Here is a 24778-nt window from a genome sequence, read left to right as displayed (position 1 = left end):
GATCTTTAAGCCTCCAGGGGTTAATGTGATTTAAGAAAGATTATAGACTGCTAATACACCATAGACTTCTTCATTATGGGGCTGTCCTGACCAATGCGTTTAGCCATACTGTGGGTTTGATAGGATCTCTGTGATGCGGCCTCACAGATTAAAATCATCACGTGACAACAGACTGTTATTTAACACTCCTATATAGGACGAATCAGGGGGAAATACTGCAACTACTGTAGGTATTTGACTGCTAAGAAAGGACACATCACAAGTCTGGAGAGCTAACTATTGAGCTGACAATATTTCAACCACACCACATATCTTTTTAAAGTGAACATGGAAGGGCCTGTCATAATCACCAGGGAGTTAATTCATTAACATTGTTCTGCAACACAAGAGGACTGTTAAATAAAAGTCACACATTTAGAGGTTTAAAAGTAATTCCATATCAAGCACATATTTTAGGTTAGGATTAATACACCAACATCTGGTTTCATAAATTTTGCTCTACAGACCACAGGTTCAGAGAGATGATAGATTAAAAGACATACATGCCCATGTTCCGGGCCTCTCCTTGGCTCAAATTTTCTTCTGGTCCCACAACCTTGAAACTGTTGAACACATTTCTGTTCTCTTCCCAGAACTTCTGGATGTGCTTCTCATGGTAAACCTCCTGAGCAAAGAGCCAATATTAATGGATTAGAAGCCACACATTAGGAGACATGCATCATATAGCTCTAGAAGGAAACCAAAGAGCAGCTGCAGCTGCATACACTCACATTGTTGTGAACAAAAACTTTGAGTTTATCTTTGGGGTAATCCAGGGTCAGCAGCCGTTGGAAGAATTCAGGAAGAAATGGAGTTGGCTGCTCAATGAATACTCCAACGAACACATTTGGAAACTCCTGTTTAGATTAGAAGACAAATTAGTCTTAGTGAAGGGAAAATGTTTAACATAAATCATGGATGATTTGACATTTCACATCAGACATAAGCAAATAGTGAAGTTGCAACAGATAATGTCCATGACCGCATTCTCTTTGCTTTAATGTCACTTACTTGCTCTTAATTAACTGATGTGATGTTCTGTGTTACACTTTTAAATAAATATTTCAACTATTTACATTTATGAAAAACAAAATAAAACAACAAACGATTGGATATGTCTTGGTTCTACAGACCAGAACAGTTGAAGTCTTACAAACTCCCAATAGCTATGCTCTGCATTACAGAAATTATAACGTCTAACCCAGATTGCCACGTACGTATAAGTCTTTGCAGAGGACAGCCCATGTACAAAATGATGGCTCAGACAGTTAAGGCAGAGAAGATATAAAGAGACATAAAGCAAGAGACACAGAGAAGAGAGGAGGAAACATTTTCCCATGACACTCAGCTCCAGCCCACACAGCTCAGTCTGGACTCCTCATCCTCTTGACCAGTTCACAGCAACGGTTGGGCCAGGGATGAAAAGGGATCCTAGCAGCACCGTCTAATTTGCAAATTCCGCAATGACTGTTTCAGGCACAAGATGGGAAACACAAGCATCTTGCCAATGTGAGCTTAACTTGTTATGGACATACAGCGGACAGACAACAAAAGGAAAGGAGTAGCAAAAAGGGAAGAGAAAAGTATAATTTAAGCTTCTATTAAAGCAGACAGACAGAAGCAACTTTTGTTTGAACTAGGGCAATGTTAATGTGATTATAACGAGTTTAAGCAAATTCCTTTTAATGCCACTAATTGTTTTCAGTTAAAAGTTCTGTGATTTGGGCCTAAATATCCCTTTTAAAGTGCATTTGGAACAGATAAAAAAATGTGCGATTAATTTGCAAATAATCTCAAGTTAACTACAAGAGACACAACTAGGTCGTGAAGGGATCTGGCTAAATTAGTATAAGGTAATAGTGTTACACTCACAGTATATTTGCAAAGTCTAAGCGTATTCCCAAAACCAAAGTACACAAAGAGCCAAGCTAGACAGCCAGTGACCTGGGTTTACCCCACAACAAAGGGCTGGACACAGTATGACCAGAGTTTCCACATGACCTGATCTTACAGACGTCTCTGTCCAATTAAACCAGAGCACGTTTTCCTCCCATCCCCGAATGCTATGTGGAGTAGCCAGACCCTCCTTCAGCGCACTTTGGAGAAGGGTCTGGCAAAGTGAGACTAATGGATTCATGACTCAGTATTATACATTTTACATTATACAGTACATTTTGTGTAGGGCTGTCAGCGTTAACGCGTTAATTGCGATGCGACTAAGGGCCGATGCGATGTGATTAATTTTTTTTAAATCGCATGCCGGCATTTATTAATTAATTTTACACTTCACTCGGCTTTGCATCGTGCCTACTATTTTGACCCTTTGCAGCACCGTTACTTATCATCAAGCTGCCACTTCCTCGTATCACATCCTGCTGCTGCAGGCACGATGGAGAAAGACAGCAGCAATGAAATCCTGACTGGCGCTTTTTATTTTCCAAAACTCCCGGACGGCTCGTAGACAAGTCGAAAGCCATATGCATATTGTGTAAAGCCGAATTAAAATATCACCGAAGCACGTCAAGCTTGAGCTACCACCTACGGAGCTAAGCATAGTAGTACAGTTAACGTGATGCTATCCGCTAGCATGCTACCCACTCAGGCAAAGCAATATTTTGGAGAGTGCTACTTGCCGACCTGTGGATGAACAGTATCCCAAAAAATTACTACAGCTCTTGCGAAATGGGTGGCAACTAATTGCAGACCTGTCAGCATCGTAGAGGACTCGGGTCTTAAAGACGTACTACGGTTGGTATGGTCTGACCTGTCTCGTTGCCGTCGAAGCCTGTATGACACGGAGAAAGCAGCCCAACTGGAACAGCTGCAAAGTGTTGCAAACGCTGTCTCACTGGACGTCAGTGAGTAATCAACATTATTTAGGAGTTACTAAACACTATATTGACTCTAGTAAGGATAGGGATTTTTAGTTTTTTAGTTAAGTACTTGGAGGAATTGTGCAATAATGACAGATTCACACATTTGTCTTTTGTTTACAGTAAATAAATAATTACAAATCTTAAAATCAAGTTCATAAAGTAACTTTCTTTGCATTCATTTGATTCCCAATCAAGATACACTGGTAAGAATTGCTTTCGATTGTTAATATGTACTTAAAAACTGTTTAAAAATGCAAAATAATAGAATTTTAATCATGTGATAAAATATGCGATTAACTATAGAAATTCAGCTATTAATCGCGATTAAAAAAAAATAATCGTTTGACAGCCCTAATTTTGTGATTTAATTGCAGAGACAAATTTTGTTTTTTAGTTGAACAGGTTCAAGTACCAAACTCATTTGCAGAAACAAAGTGGATAAAAACAGAGATAATAGAATAGATTAACTGTGATATTGTGGACACTTAAGTACTCTGTCCACAAAGAGGGAAGTTAGGTTTCGTAACATTGTTGACAGATGCAGCCACACAGCCAGAGACATTTTCTAGTGCCTGCCATTCCTTCTGTCTATACATCGCCAGCCTTGGCTGAACTCTGTGACAAAATTTCAGCGTAACCACTATAACTTGCTATTGAGGATAAAACCCATTCTGAGAAGCCCACTTAAAGGCAGGCTGGTCGACAGTGACACCCCTTTAAATGAGCCCTTCTGAAAACCCCAGAAGCCATATCCTGTACCACAGCAGTGCAGTGCTTCCTCTTCCTCAAGTAGTTTCCCTGGCACTTGTGCTCTTTTAAAAGGGTCCAAAAGGACCAACGGGCACATAACCTATTATTATTGGAAAGGGAGTGTGTGCAGCACCAACAGTCTTGCATATCTGTTGAAATAGGACAAGCTGGGCTCCACTCCTACGGTCTAGACAGTCACTGATAGATGGATTGTTCATGCTGGAAGACCAAGCAATGTTTACTTTCCCTTGTCCACAGGGAGGTGGCTTAATACAAAATTTCCACAGCAGCACTTTGAAAATGGACGAAAGAGGACAGCAAATAAGAAGAAAATGACTTTATTTGAAGCACTTACTTTTAGCTGAGACAGGTCCATAACATCGTCATCACAGTGGCTACAGCCATGTTCATAGTTCCATGTATTAGGGACATAGTTGGCCAAGTAGTTCAAGTACATCTGTACAAGAAAGAATTCAGAGCAGGTGAAAGCCAGGTTACAGAAGATTAACATCAGCATAAGAAAGAACTCCAAATCTATTCTGGGATTCAGCGGAACTTCGTTTTATCATCATGACATGTTTGGATTATACCTTGGAATATTACTGTGAATATTTAAGCAATTTATTTAATGTAGGAATTTGATGAACAGGCAGAATCACTTAAGACTTAAGACTGCAGGCTATAAATGTCTCCTTTTAGTGAAATTGAGACCTCAGTCTGGCGTAATTATCCCTTTTCTTCTCAGTTCTCCTCATTAATTTCAACATATTGTAATTATAATTATGTCTGCTCTGTATTTAGTGTGCATGAAAAGTTTAGATCTATGGGGAACATAACAGTTTCAGTGCACTACTGTTTACAAATCTCTTATCGCATACATTAACTAGGTGATAATGCATTAGTAACCAGACTGAACTTGGCATAACTGGAAAATAATAATAAACTAATGGTCAGAAATCCAGCTAGGTAGCTCAAATGGTAGAATGCCAGGGCTCCAGACTAACCTTTCCACTGGTAGCACTGGTGCTACCAACTTTCTCTAGTATTAATCAATGTCCTTGCATGCTGATGAATAGTTGTCTTAATTTGACAGTGGCTCAAATCTTGATGTTTGCAAGTTATTTTAATCTAACCCCTGAAAAGAAGTTGGGAGGGGCTCTCTGTTTCAGGTCATGCATCAGTCCCTGCAGGTTTTGTGTTGTTGTTGTGCAACTTCAAAGTTTCAAGCTTAAACTTTGTTGCCCCAGTAACAGGTTTAGAGTTGCCTGCAACGGACAGGTGACATTTCCTACAATACACACACACAGCATAGCCTTCCCCTCGTACCGCAACCCCGGGTACTTCGTTAGCCATTGTGATCAAAAGTGGCACTTTTTCTTGTTCACTGGCTCAGTCGGTGCCTGCTTGCACTTTCATCATCAGTGTTATCTGATGCGGAACCTCTCGTTGTCCCACGCCCTTCTACTTCCGGCCAATGGGACCTATCTTTCAAAAAAATATGAATGAATAATAATTATTTATTGATCCCGTTTGAATTGAGCCAAGGATTACAAATATGATGTTCGTCAATTTAAAAGTTAATTTTTCAACCGAAGAAAGTCTGTTTATTGTTAAACTGTTGAAGTATAAGACTGTGAAAATACGTAATTAGAAAGACTACACACTTCAATGTCCCATGGATGACGTCTCGCTGAAGCTACGATGTCTGTGTGTATCATACCGGGGATGTAACGTTACTCAAATGAGCAGAGGATCTTGCTTGGTCTTTTGCTTATCTGCTGAAAACACTTCGCTGGATAAAACACATCAGGTAAGATAACGTTACATGTGTTGTGGAACAGAGCTAAGCTAGCTAGCTAGTGAGCAAGTTGAGCATCAAGCTAGGTGATGTAAATTGTGAGACGAGAGATGTAGTTCACGGAGTGGTTTCACACAAAACTAAGTGGTCATATGAGAAACCTACAGCTAACAGACTTTCTTTGGTTGAAAAATTATCTTTTAAATTGACGAACATCATATTTGTAATCCATGGCTCAATTCAAACGGGATAAAAAAATAATTATCTCTCCATTGACTCTCGTTCATATTTTTTCTGAATTAAGGTCCCATGAGGTCCACCGGAAGGGGAAGGACTTCGCCTCTCTATAGACTGGGGCACCAATTATATTGATCATCATGCACTCGCATGAATGCGACCAATTAAAATTTTAATTCGCACACTCACAAAAAAAAGGCGCATATGACCATTTTGGTCGGGGCCTAGATCCCTGGAACCACTGCTACGACAGGGATTCTGTGATAAACCATTTAGAGCTTCTTCTCCAGATGTTGAGGCTTCTGGGAAGAATGACTCAACAGTTTGGTGGGTTTGGTTCATTACCAAGGAAGGCCAGAAACGGACTACTGGTAGTGGAGCGAGCCTTGTAAAGAGATGGGGGAAGGAAATTGGCCAGCAATAACACGCCACAGAATGATGATGGTATCCTACTTCTCCTGCTTTTCAGCTTGCTGGGCCCATCACTCTCATTTACAGAGAGAGATTGGTGAAAAGAAAATGGGGGACACATGGCCAGAAGCATTGTAGGCTAGTTTTGGCCAGACCTCTCTCCTCCACTGAATAATGAGCTGGATATGGCCAGGATTACTGGAAAGTATATGAACAGTATGTATATTTCCTGTTATGTGTAGGAATTTCTGCACTGAAATGAAGTCTTTGGTGAGTTCAATAATTCAACCCAAAGCGAGTCTACTACAGTAGATGAGGCTGCTAACTTAAAAGTATCTATGCTGTGCCATAAGTATGCTTTGTTAGGTGTGCCCTTACTCACCTTGGTGTTTCCGTTGCCATGGACAACCACTGGCAGAGAGTCGTACACTGTGTTTCTAACTCTAACGCGGTCTGTTCCAAACTTGAGAAGCACTTCGTCTGCCAAAAACAGGAACAAGAGACATTTCTGGCCAGGTTATAAAAAAAAAATCAACTTACCACATGGGATAGAGCGGTGAAGCTTTATAAATTACTGGGTAAATTGCCAAGCCTACAAGTTCTCTGGAAATGTGCAATCGTTCATTTTTTCATTTATAAAAGGCAGCATAAAACTGGGGTTTTAAAGCTATAGTGTGTAGTTTCTGTCTCCCTCATGAAGAATTCTAAGTAATGACAACAAAACTTTCAGCACTTCCACATGATACAAGCCTTCCATGATTGCACACCACCCTCATCCATGCTCAACGCAGTTGTTTGTAACCAAGGAGGACACGGAGGATTAAAAAAACATGATGGACTCTTCAGAAGAGTTAATTATCTTCATTTCATTTTCTGCACACGAAAGTCACTGGACGACACCATTTTCTGAACATAGCCATACTGAGAAATACAGAGAGAGTTTTGTGGAGCTGATAGTCTTAATTAGCTTTGTATCAACTCATTTGGCAATGGCTTGAATGTAACGGACGTTCATTAATATCAGAAAGTTACGCACTAAAGCTTTAAATAATTGAGTTTAATATATTTGACAAATATTGATTCAGTTTCTTTGATTTCTCACCAACAGCCCCATTCAGGTTCTGGAAAATCTGGCACTTGTGGTCCAAAGTCATATTGAGAGTATGCTGAAAGACATGAAAACAGAGTATTAGCCATTCAAGATATTTTTAATTTTATGGGGATACATTTTCATATTAAGCGTTGACACAAGATACTTACTCGTTGTAAAGGATCCAAGTATATTTTGGTGTAGAAGAGCTGGTCATCATCATTGTCATGGAGGTTCCACTGGGAAACAACTCTGTTTATGTATGGGGCGTAGCCAATTATACCTGCAAGTAATAAACGGTGTGAAACATATCCAGCAGTAAAATATAGCGTTTACAAGGTCATATACAGCTGGCAGACTGCGGGTGACAATTACACTATACTGCCTGAATGCCTTACACAAAATGTAATTTTTGGCAATAATCCCATGCACGCAAGACATGGGCAGGGACACTCTTCCCACAGCCTGTACATAGAAATGAGTGCAATAATGGGCAGTAGGAAAGCTGCAATCTATACGTTTTAACTTTCTCCCAACAGTGTGTGTGCGTATCTCACATCCTCTCTAAATGTACATTCTCATGGCAATCTACTTCAGTTTTCCCTGGTCTCCTCTTTTTCGTTCTTTTGCTCAAGGACACTGACCACAGTGACAGATTGCAGGGTTTGGTTATGTTGCTGGTGTGCGATGTTTTGCATCCCATGATTTAAAAAGTGCCTTAGACACTGTAAACAAGTCGGCGGGTAGACATGACATAATCTAAATAGCAGGAGTAAGAAAAAGTTAAAAGGAAATCATGACATTTTAAACAACTCTTATTGTTGGTAGCTTATCCACAAAATAATGGCTTTAAAAGCATGGAGAGTGCTGGGAAGTGCATGCCTGTTTGACCCAATGCATAAATTTGGAGTTTTGCACTGCTCTGTGGAATGTAGTGTGCAATTTTTTGACTGCAAAGTGGCAAGAAAAAAAGGAAATACAGTAACATATAACAACAGTAATATAACTTATCATGATATGTTTGTTGAAATTTTAAGAAAGAAAGTTTCAGGTTAGTTTATGAGTAGATTTATTATATATATGAACGCACATAACACTACTGTATCTTTATTATGTCGCCAAAATACTGCACTATTTGTGACACAGTTGTGTGTCCAGATGCTACAAAACTTTTCCGTATGGTCACTTGGGCGGTAGCCATAGGAACACAAACAAAACCTGCAATTTTATACAAACTGTGGCACATTCTGGGGGCCAAGACAAATCCACATGTCATGTCAATGACAATAAATGCTAAACACAGTCTGTGATCAGTCTGAGACAGCTAGGCTCCAATATGGGAGGTCAGACCAGGCTGATGACCATAGGGACAGCAGTAATTCAATGTCCTGAACAACTGGCAGGGTGCAGCTGGCCATTGGGATTATGGATGAGAACATACTGTTACCCTCTCTTTTGTTAAAAATGTGTGCACATATTCACTACTTTTTCCTTATTCATCATCCTTTGTGTACAAATGTCACAATCATATTATGCCTAGAAACATCTTCATATGTAATATACATGCCTTCCAATGCAAAAGTGAGGAGGGTGACTACTAAAGGCAAATCTTGAGTAAAAAAGGGTTGAAAAGGAACAAAGTTCACAGTCAATTTTCACATGAATGTGCTTCTGTCCACTTAGACAGGAAATATCTCAAGGAGCCAGTTTACAAGAAAAATATACTTCCATTTTACAGCAAGAGATAATAATAAAGGTCCTGCGGTTTTATATTTTAAAACTAACTCCAGTCTGTTGTCATTCCTTAAAGTCTTTGCACCACTCTTTAGACCAATAACAATGAGGCTGCACTGCTAAGCCCCCTGCACGTCTTCAAAGTTTGACAGCTGATGGTGCAATGTATAAACCTTTGCCCACCCATAGAAGTTATGGGTTTCCAACCAGGTTACTCAAGCACTAGTATACCCCAACAGAAGACTGCTGTGCACATAACATAAATAAAATGGTTATCTTTTAACAACTTTAAGTTTGTGAAAATCTTAATATATCCTCAAATTATGCAGGTTGTTTTTTTTCCGCATTGTCCAATATAGATCCACACAGATAAACATCACACTACATTGGGATTATTCATTCTGTACAGATGAGTGTATGGGTATTTGTTAATCTTCAGGTTAATACACTATGAACTGGGTTAGAATTAGACAGGGTCATGGTAGGGTTAGGATTAATCATGAGGTTGGGATACTATAGGGATATACGATGACAAGGGTGACCCTTTAACATCTACTTGTTGTCACCTGATAGTCGAGTAATCGAGGGTCAAAGACGATTCATTAGGTTAAAACAATTGAGCATTTAGATTATATATAGACTTTTTTTGGAACCCACCTCCAGAATTGAGGTAGCGCTTGCCACTGCGCACTGAGGGGTACTTGTCAGCTAGTCGCTTATCTGGCCATATCAGTCCCTCTGCAGCAAAAAGCACTTTGTGATTGGCTTTCTGGAACTTCCTGAGAATCTCTTCTGGTCCCCCAGCAAAGATAAGATCATAGCTAAAAGGGAGTGGTGAATATGAAAGACAACAGATCATTATCATTTTATTTCCCCCTTTAGGGGCATTCTGACAGCAGACAGTTTTCTCTTAAAGTACTCTTTATCTTGCATCTGACACACAACCCAGGTTTCTACTTGTTTGAGATAGATGGAACTCGTAATGTAAACAGTGAGCATTCTTCACGAGTGAGCATTTGTATAGGCAAGCATTTCTGGATTGTTCTGTAAGATGTTTCCAACGGAGTCTAGCTTTGACAGACATTAACACACAATACACAGAAAGTTCTGTGACAGACAGAGGAAAAAGTGCCTAACCCGTTTAAAAAGGCCTTGTGGTGTCTTATTTAATAGCAGGCAAAGGGCAGATATTTTAGAACGTGGAAACTCTTAATGTATCTGGCGATGTTACTTTGAGGTGTCATAACAGTAAAAGAAACGATTCATTTTAGTGACCATTTCCAGAGTCACTGACTATGAAATGCTCTCTTCTGGATGGGACTTTGATTCTGTACTTGTGTCTGTGTACTGTTGTAGACACTATCGAACACACTACGGATCCAAAGAAATCCTGTACACGCAATTTATATACAGTGTGGACATTCTGAACCACCTCGGTCAGGCATGTAATGAGATGAAGAGAAGTCTAACATCGATGAGGAAGCCTGCAAGCTCTACTGTACAGTATCTACATCTGGCCGACACATGCTCATACACATACCCTCTGTCCCTTGTAAACTCATCAATCATAGTTATTGCTGCAGACCATGACAAAACATTTATGACAATGTTTAAAGCTATTGCATATGAAAATAAATTTACTAACCTGGCCTGGGAATGAACTGGTCTGTTTTACATTATCTTTGTGGGTGTTGCCTATATTATCATCTAACTATATACACCAGAGTTACCAGGTGAATTAAATCGATAGCTAGCAGGACAAAAAACAGGGTTTTGTTTTTAAAGCTGGATGTGATGCAGCTTTATGTGTCCTTTTTAGGTAATAAACAGAACACTAATATCCAGTGTTTTAATACATGTTTAATGATGCACAATGCACTCCATAGTGGGTCACCATTCCATTGGGTTTTCACTAAGGATGTAGTGGCTTTAACACTGGTCACACTCACAAAACAGGAGCAAACTTAAAATGTGCATCAGTGAGATTTTTTTTTTTTTAAATATACTGGCATTACAAAGTTGTGGAGTTCGGGGCGTCCCGATGGCTCAGTTGGTAGAGCGGGCACCCATATATAGAGGTTTACCCCTAGACGCAGCGGGCCCGGGTTCGACTCCAACCTGCGGCCCTTTGCTGCGTGTCATTCCCCCCCTCTCTCCCCTTTCATGTCTTCAGCTGTCCTGTCAAATAAAGGCCTAAAAATGGCCAAAAAATAATCTTTAAAAAGAAATAAATAAATAAGGTTACCCCCCCTACATTTTCTATTTTGAAGCCCAAAAGTCATTTCTATATTTGAAAAATGTCTACCAATTCCAAATTGCATAGAGCGACTGAAACGGTTCTGGCTGTGAATGACAGTTGAAGTCTTCGTTTAAGGTTTGGCTTTTGAATTGGATGCATTCATTTTCTTTTCATTTAGGGAAGTTCAGCACATGCCCAAAAGCTCAACAACACAGTGAATTAATTTCAGTAAGTGAATTGCATATAGGACAACATGTACTGCAAGGCTTTGAGTGACTGAATCAGACCAGGTGGATTATAGAATTGAAAATACACTTGAAGATGCCGTTTATTACACTACAATCTTTTGCTCTCAAAGAAAAAAAAACCATTCCTATTACCTGTTTTAAGGGCGTGACAACATTGCACAGCAATTATAGCATTCATTATTCATGTGACATGGTGCACTAAGTAATGACATCTTCTGCTCCATTTGAGGAAATATGGCTTGCAAAGCTGTTATTATTCTAACCCACTCACATTAACTCTTAACTCTAGCTTTGAAAACTCCTAATTCAGCTACCTGCATGTAACAACTACTCTCCTATTGGCCGATGCTCTGTAATAATGCCTTTACATGAATGAGTAGAGGGCGTTTTAGAGCTACAGAAATGTGCAGAAGCACCTCTTACTGAGGAGGCATCGCTTTCATAGCAATTATTACAGTCTGTCATTCTGAAAATTAGTTTAATTTCTAATTCATACATCTACACAGCAATTGAAGGTGTTTTGCATCGCTTTTTTGGTATGGAAATGTTTTATATTTCAAATGAAAGCTTAATCGAAACAAAGCTCAATGTCTATGAAAAGCAACACACATAGCCTAGGCTTTTCTTTGTTATACTTATTTGTTATGGCTGCAAACATGAAATCAGAATGAGGCACTTCACCTTTCTACAGTATTTTAAAGTAATATGTCTCTTGGGAAATCACTCTTTCAAGGAACATAGTTAGTGAATATTTAAATAATCCATCCCCAGTGGATCACTGAACACAAGATAAATTTAGATGTTGAGATATATTTGCTATGAATCTGAATTATTAAGAAAAGTCAGACTACAAAGGAAAGGTAGTGTTGGTCTGAAGTTGCCACGAAAATGGAAAATCATGTCATGTAAAGCTAAATAAAACAAAAAAAGCTATCTCTCTCTCTCTCTCTCTCTCTCTATGGTCACCAACATACCTGTCCACAGAAAGGACAAGAAGATCCTCTTGGTCAGCCAGTGCCTCCATGGCCTCCTTCAGAAGTCTGACTTTTTGGCCTCCACCGATAGAACGACCCACGTCACCACCCTTCCATGCTTCTCCCATTCCCAACACCTGAGACAGAATACATCAAGTTGTAGAGCCCAACATGAGCTGGCTTGACACTAAACTTCATCAGAAGACAGCCCAGCAGCACTTCAAAAATGTTTTCCTTCACTCATTTTTTCAGTCTTCATTTTTTATCTCTTAAAAACTAGTTAACAATTCTGCCAGCGGGAGCAACATTTTTGACTTGTCTTCTAAGAAATAAGACATTTCCAATAACTTTTCTAGAATAGGGCAGAGTAAGATGTGTCCAGTAAGAATATAGAATATAAAGAAGCTGCTGTGGAAAATAGGCTAATTGTTGTTGTTACCCTTTTCACCCAGTGGTAGCTAGAATGGCACATTTTATAAGTTCATGTGTGGAAATAACTTCCACACAATCGGACTGTTTTGTAACACAACTGTGAATTAAAACAAAAACACACGGCTGTTGGGGGAGACGTAGATAAGAGTGTGAGCAACCTCTTCGGTGTGAGGTTCTGAGTTTAAGGCAGCTTCATACTGATAATCCACATGGACAGAGTTTCCTGCGGTACTGAGGAAATGCCTGAGTTGCAGTTAAATCATCAGTGCCCTGTTATTCTTTGTTTACCGATGTAGTTTCATTGGCTTTGCTGAACAAAGATAATTGCACACCAAGCCCAGAAGAACACTATAACCAAGCAAAGAATAACAAGAAATTGACAACATTAACTCTTATTTAGAAGGCTAGCAAAGTAGCTTGCCACTATGTGGGGAGTAGAACGTCACTCTTGCCTGTCTTCAAAACTTGACAGCCCTGGAATACAAACAGGTGCAGCAGGGTCACAGAAAGGCAAGGCCCATTCAAATGCGGGCGGTGCACTAACGCTGACCTCTGTTTCAACCACAGAGGGGAATTCTGGACCCACATTGAGGAGTTTCCCTTTAAGATGGATGTTTTTCAACAGGCCTTATCAATCCTAAGTGTTTGTTGTTGAAAACATTTGGCGTGTGTGTGAGAGAGAGAGATAGTGGCATTGTTACAAAACTACACATTTGTGGATGTTTTTTTTTTTTTAAATATGAGAAGACAATCTTACCTTCACAGTGTAGTTGAAATAGTTTGCAGATTGCATAAAACGGCGGAACCCATCCGTTTCCTCTGTTGCAACAGTTAGGACGAGCAATTTTTCTGCAAAAGAAAGAAAAACAACCTTACTTATGTGTCTTATAAAGTCATTACATATTTTTTGGCTACAAAATGATAGGGATGTGCGGATATAGTCTTGTAGCTGGAAACTGTGGCATTTTAAGTTGTGAATTTAGAGAACATTCTTGGTTTACATTGAAGGATATCCACAAAAATATGTAGTGTTTGATGCTTATATATATATAAGTATTGAGATCCCTAATTCTGTGAACCAAGTTTCTTGTAAACCTCAAACCTATGTCAACAAACTGGTAGCTATTTGGTTTAACAGTCTAAACCTACATCTCAAATTAGGAACATCTACTGTAGTTTTGATTTAAAACCAGATGCATATTTTTAAACGTGGATTCAATCATTTCCTTCTTCTTGGGTTAAAACAACTCCCACAAACCTACAGGACATTTCCAGTGGCCACGAGTGCTGAAGTCTGAGGTTTGAAGAAGGGTTAGACCAAATACAAATTGGCACCATAGCCTCAAGTGAAGCTAGAGAGAGGCAGACAACACCCACTAAGCTAGTTTTCACTTGTCCTATTATGTGTTTTAAAACCATCTGGGGGTAACCTTGATTAGAAAGGCCACAATATGTGATTGTGAGCCAAGGAGGGAAGTGCCCTGGACCTCGAGATCTGGTTCATCAAACTCTATTGTTCCATAAAGGAGGACTACTAACTTTGTTTCTAGCTTCCAAAAGATCATTTTAAAATGTGCAAAATGTTGTTCTGCGTTCAGAGTCAGACAGACCAACAAAAAGTTAATGACATTTTAATATGGTTTTATAGGACCACTTGAGTACTAATCCTGCTTTTCATGTTTCAAGGGCCAATTTGCCTTCTATTTAATATACAGCACTATGTTCCACTAAACCCTTGTTAATGATTTATTGGACATTGGCAAGTAGGCTTGGAAGTATGAAAGAGAACATAGCAGGGCCCAAAAGTGCACTCTACCCCATAACACAGTTAAAGCTGCTACTAGCCTAGTGTTCGTATTCATCTTGTTGACAGCGCAGCAAATATTGCCATGTACGTTAAGATTCAAGCTATAAAAAAAGATATATGTTGATGTAATTTTTCATGTGGTGCACACCCCCTTCACCACAACTGAGTGGTCATTCAAACCCACTATGGTTGCAATGGAAGGGGAACATTGTGATCTCTTAATAATAACAACAACATATATAACGTTCTGGACAATCAGTGCTCTGTAGATGCTGAAAAGTTGGACAAGAGATTTCTGACATCCATTGTATTTGTACTTTATTTCTACACTTAAACTAAAGAAAGCCTGAGGGCATACAAGAGCCTAGGTCCTATTCTAATTATTCTATAATAATTATCATCATTTGTCAGCAAAATCTAAATCACCCACCTCCCACTCACTCATCCACACTAAAGTACATTACAAGCAGCCTCCTTCCAGCTCTTTTCCATCCATTTCCTGTCACTGGGACTTAGCCATTCTTTCATCCCAGTCTAGCCTGTGGCCCTGCCGTCGCTCTAATAGCCATTCCAGTACTCCTGACACAGAGGTTCTGTTACAGGTTGGAAATAGTTCACTGTCTGCCTCTAACGCAACAGCATTAGGTAACAGCAAAGAACTGGGCAGATTCAGACACACAAATTACACAGCGCACAGAGGGAAGGGATGCCTATTGTGAGTTACAGGTGTGTCCATGTTCTTGGCTTGATGATGAAGCATAGTGCATGGGTTAGTATAACACATTTTCAGGCAATTAGGTATTCTAAATGTAATATGTACATACATGAAGACCAAATAAAAAGAGTTTTAAATCAAACCAGACACTTTTTTCCCCTTTTTTGTTGCTGTGTGAAGCAAATCTTGGGATAACGGTGTCTCCTGGAAGCCATTCATAGTGTTAAACAAAAGAAAAGAGAGCTTGAGAGAGTTCAAACACAGCTGGTCAATCCCAGCGTGATGTGTGTGAATGTTGGCGGTTTCGGAAAGTTACAGAAATGGTCGGACACAGTCCCCTCAATTCAACGTAGGAAAGGTATGGGGGGAGGGGGCCCCAGGAGCTATTCGACCATTCAGCAAGCAGTTCTGACAGAGTATACTGCCGCCTTAAGAATTTTCTTCTGGTATTCCATGGCAATATTTGGAAACCTCCAGGAAAATTTTCTATTTCATAATGATGTGTTTACAGCCAGGGCACATGTCTCTTCGCAATGAAAATCATAAAATCATAACCAGTAGCTTTGTTTGTATTTGTGCAATAAAAGCCAGTGGTTGCATGTTGTGATCCCTGCTCTATTCCGTTTATTTTCCTTAACACACAAAGATTTAAAGCTGTACTTTTGCCTGTGCTTTTGCACGCATATTGAAAACAAAATCACTGACTAGCCTGTGATGTCAGGGAGACATTTGCCGTCAGGAAAAAAATAGGCTGAAAGCTCACATCAATTACCCCTTGGTGACTTTGTCCTGACTTTATGAAACCAAAAACTTTCCTCCTATGGTAAACATGCATGCCAAATGAGTGCAACTCAACAAGCAAGCTCCCAGTTAAGTACAGCCTGGGGATGCAAACCACCTTTGATTTAAAAGAGATGAGACTGACATTTTTATTTACTACATTAAACTTGTTATTCAAACACATAGGAAAATCTCTTTCATGGCTTTACCTTTTACAATTCCTGGTAGAAAAAATCCCTTAGAATTTACTGTGGCCTCATGTGAACTATGGCTGAAAACCTTGTACCAAAGTACGAATTATTATCTGCCAATTCTATGCTAAGCCAAGCTCATACATACTTTGTATAGCATGGTAAACAGGGGGTTGTCAATTGGCTGCTTTAAGTCTAGATTTCAATTGGGCTTTCCATCACTTACCCAGTAATTCTCTTATAATCAGTTTGGCACAATGCTCCGAGAAAGATTGTTAAATTGCACATCTAACTATGGATCACAGGCAAAAAGTGACCAACCTTGCATACTTTGTCCAGGTACTGATTTTATACTGAAAAAGCAGTTTATTTTAAACTGACTTTCACCCATACTTTATGCCATCACACAGTCTTACATCTGTAAATGGCTTTTTGGGCATTTTTGGCCTCCTTAACGAATTGGCCGCCTGGTCACCTTATTTTTATGTACAGAACATTTCATTAGGTATGCCTTTAGGTCAATCATTATCCCGCACTGTTCCGTTTGCTTCCTCCGAGGTCCATCATCCACAAAAATAGTATTTTTTATTTCCAAGGTGCATTATTGACAGCGCAGACTAAAATGTCTCTGGACACAATTAAATAAACCTACAACCAATCAGAACGACAAAACATGACATACAACCAATCAGAGCAATGAAACGATGTAACTCTGAGTGAAATGTGCAAGTTGAAGCAGGAACAAAAATGGCTGCCTGGTCACAAACTTTCTCAAATTACAGGACTCTAAAATGTTTTACTAAAAACATCTGAGGCGAGAAATAAGCAATACAGTAACACACGCTTGATTCATTTTTTTTTTATAAGCACTGCCTAGTTGGACAGTTTGATCTGAGTTTTGTGAACCTGGTGCATTGTCCTGGAACCAGTATGCCAGTTATGTTCGGGACCTATATTCGGTAAGCATGACCCTCCTCTTTCAGTCGTCGTCTTAAACCTGCACTATGTAAAATGGTGTGATTAGTCCACCCAGGGCCTGGCAGGCTGGAAATCTGTCAATGTGGGAAGGCCAAATCTATCTGCCAGAGCAAAGGAAACGACAGGTTGATCTGGTTTCAAGGCTAGTAGGCTACAAATCTTCCTTCCAATCTTACTACAAAATTGAATTGGGCCAATTGTCCAGTCCTTTGATGTTTTTTTGTTGTTGTTTTTTTTAATGTAAATCACACTAATGAAATATAACTGAGAGACAAATAGCAACACTCAAAAGAAGTTTTATGACAGCTTTGGTTTTGGAGGATGAGTGTCTAGTCAGAGTAAACAACAATATGTCATTACTATATGAACAGCCCACAGGGGGGAGAGGAATGTAGCTCATACAGTGCTGCTGTAACTCTTCTCCAAGAAAGGCATGGACGTCAAATGGTCTCCCCTCCCTCTTTCTCTGTACCACATGGGACTAGCCGTCTAAGTAAACTTTCACACTTCGATGAGCAAAAATTGTGATTCACCGACTGGGGCTAAGCTTAAGTAAGCATGTCTTGCAGAACGGAAAGCGGTATCATGGGAATGTGTCCTGGTCTTGAGCATAAGGATAACAGGATCTTTCCTCTTTGACGAGACAGTCCTGGACAGTGAACACAAACCCCTGTTCTTTCTATTTTGGTCATCCAAGTAAACAGTGTTCAGAAAACGTGTCCGGCAAAGGAAAGTGCAAGTAGTTCAGTTAAAAGCCCACATTCCTTTGTCCTTGCATTCTATTTGAGTGAGCCTGCCTTTAATCTACAGGTAAAGCAAGAAACTTTGAGATGGGGGATTCATACTTGCAGTACAGTAATGCTCAATTCTACTTTTTTTTTTTTGTGTAACCCAATGTGCCATGCCTAAACCTGGACATTTTCCTAAGGATGAGCACCCTCCTGAAAAGCCAGCCCTCATCATATGAAATGTAAATTTAACTTTAACTCAAGTAATTGAAATGAATTAATAATGAAAGGAGACATAACTATCAGGGTGCATGGAGAGTTGTGTGAAATTGTTTAAATGGGCTGAGTGTAACAGACTCCCAGGCATTTACTCTAAATGGTTGGGTCTTACCTCTAAATTCCACTAGGCGTGTCTGCGTTGTGTTCCGGCGACGCCCGGGGTTTTTTTTTTTTGACGCCTTTTTTTCCAACGTTTTAAATTGTAAAATTTTTCTTCTACACATTTTCAGCGCTTATTTCTACTTCCCATTTTTTCTGATAAAAATTTTAATGACAAAAATTAAAAAACGGGTCAATGTGACCCAAAGTCAACACAAGGGTTAAGACAAATCTTGTGATTCCACCAACGCGTCCCAGAAGCGGCTCTCCGCTCTGCTCCGCTAAAAATATGCGCTAGGTCTATTTTTTACGGAGTCGTGAGGCATTGCACAGGCCGGGCAGGAAGTCGGCTAGAGCAAATATCCTGGAAAAATGACCAAATCAACTAATCTGCTTCTGAACGCAACCCGGTGTGGTATAACGCACGACGAAGAACGAAACAAAACAGCGGCACATCTACACCTAGTGGAATCCCCCAGTTTGAGCTGTGCCAAAATTTCAGCAGTAATTGTAAAGCTGAAACCCCTCAATGTAACATACACTTTTCCACCCTAGTGTTTTCTCTAAAATGTAATGTGAAATTTCGAGCCAGGTTGCATAAGAAGAAATTTGTAGAGAAAAACAACATTAGGAGTATTCTCTTGGTATGTAATGCGTGGTTGATGTCAACATAGTTTGGCCATCTCAGCGAGTATTCGCATGGAGACAGACCAGTCACACATGTCCCAAGTAAATGAAAGTAATACCTAAGCAGAGAGAAATGAAAAAGGTAACTAATTTGGTGGCCTAATTTTTCTAACCACAACAGCAAAGGGAAGACAGAAGCATTCTGAAGAAGTCAGTGTTTAAGCAAAGCCACACTCACAATCCATATTTTGGACACTGGCTAAATCAGAGCAGAAACAGCACTTATATCTGTCCACAGAGACCTGCATAACATAATAATAATAATCCTAAGAAGGATAGACACAAAAATCAATTCATCCCGTCTTTTTAGACCAATGCATTTCTTTAACTGTCCTCACTTAAGCAACTCTGCCATCCATTTAATTCTCAGACCTCAGCTAAACATAGCATGCTACCCAACCTACAGTTACTTTTAATGATGTTCCAGCTTTAGAATGCATTATAATGTTAATGTAACTGCAAGCAGCTTTGGCACAGAGGTAGCACTTTTCATATCTAAATCTAGAAGCCCCTAGACCTGCAGACATTCTTTTTTGCCTACGAAATACCATTGTTGCTACCTAGATGAGTACTCCATGTGTTTGCAATTAGCTGTAGTCACCAAATTTGAGGGATGGATAAAAAAGGACTAGAAAACCAAATGCTTGCAGGTTGGTTTGTCTGACATTATTTTTAGCTGTCCACAACTACAATAGATTGTATTTACTAGTGACGCTTCAAAGTCACCATAATTGATCAAACACACCATTTCCATAACACATGAGCGGTTTAGTGAATCTGCAGAGAAAGCCTGTGTTTTCAATTACACACTTTAGCCCTAGGATGTGGCATGATGTCACCAGCGTTGAGCATGGAAACAATTTTGTAGTCTCGTCACACATGATTTTGAATCAAGAATAGCTTATTTATTTTACCCTCCGAAAAACTACTGTGATGTAGAAAGAAAAAAATAACTAATTTAAACTGGTTTATGTCATGCAGTGCTCTTGTCGGGGTAATGATTACAGTTAGTGTAGTCATTTCGTCTGTTGGCAACAGTCCGGTGTTACTGTAGAGCTTTAAATCTTTTATTGTTGACAGGAATACACACCTAATTTAATTCAACATAATGCATTTAGAGATTAACAGTTTAGGTTTTCAGTGTGCTTTAATAGTTTTTGCTGAAATTGCTGTAAGTGGAAAGCAGAACACAATTGTATGATATAAGCTATTATATTTTGATATTATTTCCTGCAAAGGGCATATGAGCCAAGCATTTTAATATACAACCACAAGCTGTTTTTTTGAAACGGCTCCTGCTTCTCTATCTGGAAAGTGAATTCAAAATGCTTTCAAGATAAGCAGTGAGCTGCTCCCTAAGTGCATGGTTAGGCATCTGCATGTTCACCTAGCTTATTTATTTTAATAGGCTTCAATGATTACTAAATACAAACTGAAATCGCTGGCTCTTAAGAAAAAGACAGTACTTTAAAATGATTGGAATACCTGTTGTGATTCGACCAAGGGCAAGTTTTCCAGTAAAAAGCTACAAGTTGGTCCTGACTACTTCTGACAATTGTTAAAAACATCACATTGGTACAGTATGTTACAGTAAATATTTCAGCATTAGTATCTTTAATGTGTTGATAACTACAAATGACTACAACTTAAAACAATGTTCTACAACTTTGATCATTGGCAATTTGAACAGTACACCCTCTTAGCTGTATCAATTCAAGATTTAGGCTAGCCAACGCAGTTCTTGCCAAAACATCAACACCTGCTCAATTCCCACTTTCACAATGTCATCATTTAAATGCATGGCTAGGTCGCACAATGGAATAGTTGTACAAGTCCTGACAACTTTGCTGAAATGTCATCTGTTTTCAGTTTTGCTTATGAGGAAGACGTTACATCATGGGAACTGTCCACTAGATATCCTGCTGATTTTATCTATTTGACAGTTGGCAGAATACCTCACACACAGCTAAAAAAGCAGTGCATATTTGGCTAAAAAGAAGGCATGGAACCAAGCTTGCTGTGATATAGTGACAATGTTCTTAGGTGTGATTGCAGGCTTTGCCTGCCAACAGGGTTTGTTAGTTTGTTAGACTGGAATTACAGGCAATAGAGAGCACCATTATACAGAATATAAGGCATGGACAACTTTAGGTGGAGTTTCCTTTTCTTCTTTGTAAAATACTCCCTGCTGACACGTCGGTGGTGTCTGGGACAGATCTAATCTGAAGACGTCTATTCCATAGAACAGTGGAGCAGAACGGATCATAATGACTAATGACATTTATCTTCGTCTCCCACACACACACACTCACAAAAAAATATGTCCACGTAACTGGAATACAAAAGTTGTTTCTAAGCAAATGTCTCTTTGTAAAATATTGGGCTAAGGACACTGAAAACACTGGAGAAACATTGTTTTCAATAGAATGTCTGACAGAGGTTAATAGTTGAAGTGGTTTTCTGATACTTGTCTGTTTTACTTATTGGGACACCGGTATTGTAAAAATGACTCTGAAGGCAACTCAGTGGCTTTGACTCACCACAAGAATTACATGCTAAATCCAATATATACTCTGTCTGAACAGCACTTCTGACAGTCAGTCAGAAATAAGTGAAAGGCTCCTTTCAGGTGACTGGACAGTGGGGGTCTAGGCTGCCCACTTTTTGTAACTTTCCAAAACCGACAAACCAACAGCCACGTCCGCTGTTCACAGAGACTGGCAAGGTGCACATAGGTGAGAAATGGGCAGAGCCCTGCATTCCTCCTTCTGCACTGGCCCTTTTTGCTGCTAAATCACAGCGTTTGCGTCTGTGCTACAACCGATGGAGAGGCATTGTGGTCTTAGAGAAGAGTTGGAGGAGAGGTATCAGAATCTGCATGAAGTCTGAACCAACAGAGAAACACTCTCTGCTGACATCTCAACTCGCACAGGTGGCATTTAACACAAATCAGGAAATATGAATGCATGTGTATGCTTCCTGTAAATGCAATATTTTCTCTGTAGCCTTTTTTATTGGTTCCTTGCTAACTATTATTTCTACTTTGTAATTCCCCGTCACTATGACAACCAGCACCTTGCCCCACCTATAAAGGCTGTCACTCTGAAACAGTATGTATAACTTGGTATTCTAAAGGAGAATAGACACTGCATGATCTTAGCAAGTCAACGGTTATTTGCTTCACTTTTCACTACAATACTCTTCTTCAGGAAAGAAAGAAATAAACTGTTTGACTGAGAACTTGGGGGGAAAGATGACTCATCAAGTTGATATTCCACACAGTTAACACTTCATACAATAAGTGTAAATACACAAGTATTCCTGGCATTATGAGCAGGCCCTAAAATGGCTGATAACTGACTAAGAAAAAGGAATGGCTTCTATTCTGATTAGAGAACAACAAAAGAACGTATGCACTACATCTAAAGACGTGGGCATATAATGTGTAATGCAATGCCTTGTGCAATGTGTTTTGGGTCTTGTGCGTCAACAAAAGTTATGTACTGTAACACAGCAAACTAACTATGGAGCTATGCTGCATGAACATAAATTGAGTCAGTAGAATAATTTGCCAGTCCCTTGTGTAGTGCATCAAAAAGGTCTTTAGTTAAGTTAAGTTAAAGAATGGTGTCACATACAGAAATTGAAAAGACTAGTTTATATCACATTGAGCTGTTTGCACACTGAGGTAGTTATTTGATGAAACCTCTGTGTATGTTGTTGTATTTGGCAATGAAACGTAAGGAAAAACTGTAAAAAGTGGACTCAATTTATAATGTGTTTTGTGTCCCACCCTTTTTCCTACAAAAACCAAATCTCTTTAAACTTGACATGCCTCTATTGTTATAAAAAGAAAAGTGTTTCTGCCTTTCAGCTATTGTAGCAAGGCGGCAATAGTAAAACTTTTTTTCTGAACAGTAAATATGGCACCTGGTTAAATATTGGAGAACAGTAGCAGGAACTAAATTAAACCCGACCCAATTAAAACACTTTGATATAATCACATGTTAACGTCATTGGATGGAATTTTTTCATTGCACGCAGTTTGCGTGGCCATTACAGTATGAAAGCTTATATTTACTGCAAATTTACCTCAAATTCTATTCGTGAGAGAGATTTAGTAGGTTAAGTGTATTAATCCTAACAAACTGTATCACTTTTACTTCATGATTTAATCCCTCCCAGGTGTACTAATAAGGACTGCATAAGCAAACATCTTAACCCTTGTAAAGTTAATGTGGCTGCTGTGTGACAGACACCCAGTTAGTCCAGACCAGAGGACAAAACGAGCCTGTGGAGACTGAAGGCAGCTGTTGTGCCCTGAAACTAGACTCCCTCCCCCAGCAAAATGCATCATTAAAAAAAAATACCAGATTTGCAGAGTTAAATGACACATAAGCCCACAACAATTATGACACCAACACTGGTATAAAAAAATATATGCACCCACTTATGTTGTTGTTTGCAGTTCTTTACATGCCCTGTGAGTGTGAAAAGAGCTGCGTTTAACTGAAAAGATGTTAGGGTAATTTAGAGCAATTGAGCAACAGGGGCATGCCAACAAGTCAAACAAAGTGTGACACAACAGGGTGCTTTAGGAGCATACACATATACATGTACTGCATATAGGTTGTCTCGACGGCTGAGCACTCCGTTTGCTATTAAAATCAAATACTAATGGATTTCTTGCGCATTCTGATTTATAGTAGGTCTAATTCAGGCCGTAAAACTGTATGATTGGTCTGGGTTTTTCTTTTTCAAGTCTAAATGCAAACAAGTGTCAACAAGTGAAACCCTCAAAGACTCGCCTCAAACTGGTTGGTTATTTCTCGTACTGACATTTTACAGCCTGACATGTGTATTTATATGCCGTGGCTGCAAGCTGCCAAACGACATCAAATAAAAGCAGGATTGTGAGAAACCGCAGACGATCTTCTGTGTCGAGCACTATCATGTAGGCCTACAGTGATGTTACGCTCCACCATGTGTAGCGCTTGACATGTTCAGATTCACGCACGGGTATGCAACCTGCGCCTCTTGTAGGCTACTGTAACATCATGTGATCGGTAAATGACATCTTCGAAAATTGATGATTTAATATTCCTACACTTAGCATGATTGGCAGCTGTGAAAGATGTCAAGATGTGTTCGATCAAACGTGCGCTATGACAGTACGCTGTTTAAGTTCGGGGCGACCCGCAAACATTAGGAAGGAGAAGACAAAAAAGTGTGTTACCTTTAGGAATAGGCGCAGGAGCTTGAGGTGTATCAGTAGAGTAGACAGCATTTGTAATCTTCATCAAGCAGGAAAACGCAAAACAAAATTTGAGGTACTCCATTGTTGTCATTGTGCGTGTTCCCGGACAAAGTGCGGGTGAGCGACTGGACTATTACCTCCCGGCCCGAAAGCAGTTGTCAGTATCAGCCCTGCTAGGTAGGCTACGCTCTCGCGATAATAAAATAATAACTAAAAAATCCTCTAATGGATATGAAGTTTTCTAGAGCAGGAACACTGGAGACAGCTTGTACTGCAGTAGTATAAGTACTGCTTGTCAATGAAATTAGAGAGCAACAGGCGTGGTTCATTAATTACAGCGCTGAACTGCAGCCCATGAAGAGAGGCAGTAGAGAAAAGATAACGGTGTTCACCCCTGACACAGGGATGTATTTCGTGAAAGTGTGACTA

At 39.5% G+C, this 24778-nt stretch overlaps 1 protein-coding gene across 2 annotated transcripts in view; it reads right to left on the bottom strand.

Annotated features, from left to right (window-relative positions):
- plod2 (procollagen-lysine, 2-oxoglutarate 5-dioxygenase 2) overlaps positions 1-24778 on the bottom strand; it is a 34530-nt gene extending 9752 nt beyond the window's left edge. The window contains exons 1-10 of one of the 2 annotated variants that reach the window (XM_078280398.1): positions 24329-24778; positions 13586-13677; positions 12397-12533; positions 9593-9756; positions 7372-7484; positions 7214-7277; positions 6494-6591; positions 4021-4122; positions 771-896; positions 543-664 (exon numbers count right to left, since the gene is read on the bottom strand). In XM_078280398.1, coding sequence (XP_078136524.1) covers positions 543-664; positions 771-896; positions 4021-4122; positions 6494-6591; positions 7214-7277; positions 7372-7484; positions 9593-9756; positions 12397-12533; positions 13586-13677; positions 24329-24440 — 1130 coding nt within the window. In that variant the 5' untranslated portion in view covers positions 24441-24778. The remainder of the gene's footprint in view (positions 1-542; positions 665-770; positions 897-4020; positions 4123-6493; positions 6592-7213; positions 7278-7371; positions 7485-9592; positions 9757-12396; positions 12534-13585; positions 13678-24328) is intronic. The other variant, XM_078280397.1, reaches the window with a different exon arrangement.

The sequence above is a fragment of the Sander vitreus genome, chromosome 22 (assembly GCF_031162955.1).
Source record: "Sander vitreus isolate 19-12246 chromosome 22, sanVit1, whole genome shotgun sequence".
In the NCBI taxonomy this organism is placed as follows: Eukaryota; Metazoa; Chordata; class Actinopteri; order Perciformes; family Percidae; genus Sander; species Sander vitreus.
The sequence above is the reverse complement of the archived record's forward strand: the minus strand, read 5'-3'. Positions and strand labels throughout refer to the sequence as shown.